General features: G+C 30.0%; 1 protein-coding gene across 1 annotated transcript in view; it reads left to right on the top strand.

Moving 5' to 3' along the window:
* LOC111083134 (WD repeat-containing protein 17-like) overlaps window positions 1–5603 on the top strand; it is a gene marked incomplete at its 5' end in the record, with an annotated part of 25930 nt that extends 20327 nt beyond the window's left edge. Inside the window, one exon of the mRNA XM_022379411.1 lies at window positions 5388–5603. Coding sequence (XP_022235119.1) covers window positions 5388–5414 — 27 coding nt within the window. The remainder of the gene's footprint in view (window positions 1–5387) is intronic.
* Between the last annotated feature and the right edge of the window lie 1443 nt (window positions 5604–7046).

Below are 7046 nucleotides of genomic sequence, written 5' to 3' on the forward strand. Positions count from 1 at the left end.
CTATGTTACAGAGGATATAAGAAACACAATTACAGCCAGAAAGAAAACAATACAGGTACTAGGTCTATGTTACAGAGGAAATAAGAAACACATATACAGCCAGAAAAAAAAGACAACACAGGTACTAGGTCTATGTTACAGAGGAAATAAGAAACACACATAAAGCCAGGAAGAAAGAAAGAAAGACAAAACAGGTATTAGGTTTATGTTACAGAGGAAATAAGAAACATACATACAGCCAGAAAGAAAGACAATACAGGTACTAGGTCTATGTTAGAGAGGAAATAAGAAACACACATACAGCCAGAAAGAAAGACAATGTAGGTTGAGGTTCTAATGTAATTAATTTTTATCAATAACTGATAATTTGGATGAGCTACTTACCTAGATAAGAACTAACAATTACTCCAATAATTAACATAATTAATTAAATAGACAGGAATAACTGGGAGTGTATATTGTCATAAAACAAAAACTTATAATGATCAGAATGCATTGATTCAACAGTTGGGTACCCTTACTGTTATCAATATTTTTGTCTGTAATAATATCTTGCAAGGCTTAGGAAATTAGGTTTTTCCTAACTCCATACATTAATAAGCTAAAAATCCAATTTAATTCTCAGAAGTGAAAAAATATAAAATAAGAAAATTCTATACATGTATTAAACATTTTAACCAGTACTAACCCTAAAGAAGGAATGTAACATTGAAAAGTAAAAAGTAGTACTTTGTATCATGTGCTATCGTTGATCGAGATCAGAGGATGTTATGTGTAAGTGTAGTTCCTCATATGGTAAATTTAGTAACAAGCTTCTTTGTGCTTTTATTCTTCTCTGCTTTTTTCATCTTTGGTCTTGGAATTATCAAATTTCTTAAATCAGAATGTGTTTTGTTATTAAGATGGTACTTGAAACACACGTTTAAAGTATGTTAGCATGTTAAAGATATTAGTTGTGGTAAATGGTATACTATTTCCTTTAATCTTTTAACATTTTTCAATGTATGATATATTAGGGCTAGAAAAACGTGATAATTATATGTGGTGTTTATCGTTCAAGTACAAGAAACAGCTAGGCTAACCAGAGGTGTTTTATTAAATATTCACAAAAATCATGGTCGACTACTAAATGTTCAGAGAACATGATTTTGAGCTGATATAGCGAAAATAGATACCACTCTCGGAAATTTGTAGGTAAAATATTTGTATATTTTAATAAGTACATTTCCTGTTGTTTTTTTTTTTCAACATGTTAGTTTTTGTAAGCTCCGTATATTGGCTGTTAGATGCTCATTGTGGAACTATTAAGTTCCTCACGGTTATCCTTGAGATATATATAAATACAATAGTAGTCTATCAATTTAACTTAAATATACATAGTACCATGACAAAAAAGCATTTTGAAGAATATTGGTTAGATTTTGCACTTAATGAAACATAGCTGTTTATTTGTTTTCTATAAAATAACTCGTGAATGTTCCAAATACCTGAGGTTGTAAATAACCTAGAGTAAAATGATGTTTGTTGACAGTGAGATATTTAGTTGTGGTTATCATTTGTCATCATGAAGTTAACAATTTAACTTATCCACAGTTTATTAAAGGAATGTGTGAACAAGTTGGCAGAATGTCACATGAGAAACGGTTCTCCTATACATGCAGCTTGCAGTTTTCTTGCTGTTGATGACTCACAGGTAATTAACTTTTAAATAAATTGGACTTTTAAATTTCAAATAAGTTTGGGCTTCATCCTTATAGAATAACTTTTGATGAGATTCAGGTATTTAACTTTCAAATAGGTGGAGATCTTGTTTTTTAAAGACTCATTAATGAGAAGTCTCAGGTAGTTGACCTTTTAGTAAATTATGTTCACATCAAAATGTTAAATTCTGATCAAGATTATTTTTTAAATTGACCTTTCTGAAATGTAACTGTTTAAAGTGAGTCATCTGGAAACATAGATGAAGTTATTAGTTTTTTCTCGAGATGGTAAAAACACATGAAAATATTTATATTAGATGTAGTCTTTTCTTTACACTTATTGTGATTACAGTTTTAAATAGTTTGACAATTTGACTTTTCTTAATCAAGAATTTTAGTTTTTCATTTAATAGTGATTTTTGTTGTTTTTTTGCAGTGAAGTATGGAGGTTTTATCAAAGCTTGGAAAGATGTAATGTTTTACCTTTGATTAATCATTTATATATTAATTTCATCTTCCTTACTTATTTGCTGTTATACTGATCAAGCGAAACGCATCGGTTACAAAAACAAAACTTTCTAATGATTGTATTTTAATAAACAATTAAATTCCATGAATAATAGAAAATACATTCCTCATCTAAAGTAAATGCTACTCCTCCACTGTTGTTATTTATATTTACGTTAACTGTTCATAGTTTGCATGTATCCTGCCAATCATCTCTGTGTATTTGAATTTGTCAGTTCCAAAGTAACACAACCAATTACTGTTATGTAACTGTTTTTTTAAGTATTAACTTATATCTGACCAGTCAGATAAACATATTTTTAAAAAGTAGCTTATTTGTCTTTCAGAAATAATACTCCTTTTTGTTAATGTTTCTGTTTTTTTTCTTCGTCAGTTGCGTTGATTATCCCATACCACTTGTTCAGAAGTCTACCCTAAACCTATAAAGATAGAAACTCATATATAGCTAATATAACATTTTTTACACTATATATATTTCAGAGAGCTCTGACAATGCTGTTAAGAGGCAATGAGCCAGAACTGGTTATTTGTTTGGCTAAAGTCATGAAGAGAGATGACCCATGGTTTAAGACAGCGTTGAAATATCTAGCATGGAAATGTGCTAAGCTAGGGCAGTGGTAAGCACTGAACACTTTGAAGTTAAGCCTAATGATGACATCAAAAATATGTTGTCATTTTCATCATTATGAAATTAAGATTTTTCAACACGGTCTTCTGAGTTTTACTAGTTGTCTCAAAAATTGTAAATACATGTAACTTGCTTGTAAGTTGTTTTTTACCTGGTTGATTGGTACGTTAGAAAAAAATTGTATATGCATGTGTTAAATGAAAATTGCTCTCATTGGTTCTTTCTTTTATCAGATTAAATGGGATTTAGGAATCTTGTTTTGTTTTCTTTTCAACCTCAGGGACCTTTCTATGGACTTGCTAAATTCCTCTTCAGAATGTGACGTAGATAAATTCCATCTGTGTGCGCACTGTCCAACCTCTCTTGTGGAACGTAATGAGCTGATGAAAAAGGTGGAACATTATCAGTCATGTCAGATTTTTATCATTGTTATAGTAAATTTTAAGTTCTAGAGATAATTCATTAAAGAGAAATTGTCCAAACTTACTAGAAATTCTAATTTAAAACATATAGTTTCTGTATTAAAGTGATTAACATCACAGAGAATAGGAAAACGAGTGTTATTATTAACTTGAAATATATTTGTTTCGTCAATTTATATCAAATATTACTTTTAAGCATCTTCTATTTTCTTTGAAAATGTTAATCCCTACTCTGATATTATGTTAAAAATACCAGATTGGTTAATATCGATGAAAAACCTGAGATACTGTATGTCAATCTCATTGGTAGTAAATGTATCTTTGGGTTTCCACAGATGTGTTCCAATGACTCGTACCATATTTTACTTTTTGATATTGGTATGTGAATTCCCCTAAATTAAATATGTTCATGTGTTTCCTCCGTAACATAGACCTAGTAGCTGTGTTGTCTTTCTTTCTTTCTGGCTGTATGTGTGTTTCTTATTTCCTCTATAACATAAACCTAGTACCTGTATGTAACAAGACAGACTAAACTAATTCAAATGAGTTTTAACTTAGAATGTTTTATAAACGTCATTAAGTGAGTTTTAACTTAGAATGTTTTATACACGTCATTAAGTGAGTTTTAACTTAGAATGTTTTATACACGTCATTAAGTGAGTTTTAACTTAGAATGTTTTATACACGTCATCAACTGTGTTTATTTCTAATTTACTAACTGCAACTATAATTTAAAAGAACAGTTTCACTACCTCTGGAAGATTCTGCAGGTTGAGGTTCTAATGTAACAAGACAGATTAAACTAATTCTGCAGGTTGAGGTTCAAAGTTTTATGACTAGTTAAACACACTTTACACAATCATGTACCGAGTTTTATGACTAGTTAAACACACTTTACACACTCATGTACTGAGTTTTATGACTAGTTAAACACACTTTACACACTCATGTACTGAGTTTTATGATTAGTTAGTAAAAAAAAAACAGAATTTCTATATTCTTCACAAAAATATGTCTAAAAAGTTTCAAAGTAATGCTAAAACCTTCAAGTAGTATGTATGAAAATGTTATGGATTCTAAAATAAATCCAGGTGTTAAGTAACCAATTTTAAGATGAATTGGATAAAGTGAATAATTAAGGATTTCTTGGATGAACAATTTAACTATTTTTGCTCATTTATTTTGTGTCTATCACCAAAAAAGGTAGTTTAAATTATTTCAAAAACAATGTTAATATATTTAGAAATATTTTCGACCATTCCAATAAATTTAAAGTAAATCAAATAAAAGTTAAATTATTTCCAATTTGTAATAACCATCTTCAAATTAGGGGCAAGGGCTGGGCTGTCCTTGTTTTTCTGGCCACCCTAACAATTCTTTACTTTTCCGTGTGTTACTGTAATTTCAGATTGTCTATCCCTGTCACATCAAACATGCTTGCCCTTTCAGCCATGGGGGTGTTATAATGTGACAGTCAATCCTACTATTCATTGGTAAAAGAGTTGATGGTTAGTAGTCTTGACTAGCTGCCTTCCCTCTAGTCTGTCACTGGTAAATTAGGGATGGCTAGTACAAATAGCCCTCATGTAACCAATCAGTTTGTCTCTTAATGTCCTCTCTTCTAATGTTTCTAATGTTTCTCAGTCATTAGTAGAATAACATAATGCTCAGAAAATATTAACTTGGGCACTTTTAAGTGTTTACTAAATCCACCTTTAAACTCGTATGATGCTTTGGCTGACCAGATTAGCAGATACAAAACAGCATGACTTTAAAACAGGTCAGCACACATTGGCTGAATGCTCTACCCACTTTTTATTATCAGTTACTATGTTAGAATATTATGGCATAAGAACTGATTAAAGCAGGGATTTTAGTTCAGGAAAACTTGATTGTTAATATATTAGAAATCTTTTTTTTTGTATTGTGTCAGTTGTAAAAATAATATAACTCTTCCTCTAGATTCTTTCTTACCTCATAGAACTGAAATATTTTTTTATTCAACGTTCAAAGATCGAGATATCACTGAGTTCAAATGACCTATCTGCTGGCATATAATTTCTTCTTAGTATATTTTAAGTTTTTATGACCACAGTATTATTTTTACAGGCACGCAAGGATCTTATTTCAGTCTGACGATGACAAAGCTGTGCCTTATCTAACAGCAATAGGAAACACCCAACAACTGACGGAATTTTTCCAAAATCGAGGAAACTTGGAGGAAGCATACAGTGTGGCAATTACCGCTGAAGAAGGAACTTTTCCGTGTTTTAATACCAAAAAACAAGACAACAGTGGTGCAGCAAAAAACAGACATGATGGAAATTCTTGGTAGTTTTCTTTTGTCATTTTTAAAATGTGTTTATTATTTTAAAAAATCAAATAAACCCTAAAATAGTTTTTAGTTATAATCTAATGAATGAAAGATACTACCTTTGTATTAAAATATATTTGTTGAAAAAAATGTGTAAAGTTACTTCTACAAGTTATCACCTGAGTTTTAACTTAGAATATCCTATACGAGTCATCACCTGAGTTTTAACTTAGAATATCCTATACGAGTCATCACCTGAGTTTTAACTTAGAATATCCTATACGAGTCATCACCTGAGTTTTAACTTAGAATGTTTTATACACATTATTAAGTGAGTTTTAACATAGAATGTTTTATACACGTCATTAAGTGAGTTTTAACATAGAATGTTTTATACACGTCATTAAGTGAGTTTTAACTTAGAATGTTTTATACACGTCATTTTTTATGACTAGTTAAACACACTTTACACAATCATGTACCTAGTTTTATGACTAGCTAAACACACTTTACACAATCATGTACCTAGTTTTATGACTAGCTAAACACACTTTACACAATTATGTACTGAGTTTTATGACTAGTTAAACACACTTCACACAATCATGTACCGAGTTTTATGACTAGTTAAACACACTTTACACGATCATTTACCTAAAATATTTATGATGCATGTCATCAGAGCTCATTTCTAAATCACTTTTTGCATGGAGTTTCAGTTTTGTTTTGCTCTATATGTGGGTTTTTTTCATCGCTATACTTATCTAGCATGTTGTACTATTATTTTGAAACCATTAAAACTGTCAAGGTATATAATACACATTTAAAAACTTTCATTTGTATTTTGCACTTTTATCTCTCAGTGTGATATTTGTAATGTTTCATACTTTATAAGAATAAATGTAATTTTATATTGTGTTTTCAAGACACCTTAAATTCAATACTAGGTTGAGCTTTAAATTAGTTAATACTTGAGCAGAACTAGGATTTTATAATGTATTGATTAGGTCTATAGAAACAGAATGGACACATTGACCTGTGAGTACTATTAGTATATTAGAATATTTAATACATTGAAAATCCCTCTTCTTCACCTTGTATATGTGTAAAAAATATTTAATTCAAATTACACACAGAGTTATTTGTTTGATATTTTTGTATATAATTAGGGAAGAATGAACTCCATTCTCTGTAAAAACTACCAACATTACTTAGTAAAACGAAAGAAGAAAATATATATTAGCTTGCAACTTCTGCTTGATGCTAGTGAAACATCAAATTAAAAATGTTTCAAAAATAACTTAATTTCTTTCAAAAAACACTTTACAATCATGTACCGAGTTTTATGACTATTAAACACACTTTACACGATCATGTACCGAGTTTTATAACTAGTTAAAACACACTTTACACGATCATGTGCCGAGTTTTATGACTAGTTAAACGCACTTTAC

Source organism: Limulus polyphemus, unplaced genomic scaffold, assembly GCF_000517525.1.
Source record: "Limulus polyphemus unplaced genomic scaffold, Limulus_polyphemus-2.1.2 Scaffold8293, whole genome shotgun sequence".
Lineage (NCBI taxonomy): Eukaryota > Metazoa > Arthropoda > Merostomata > Xiphosura > Limulidae > Limulus > Limulus polyphemus.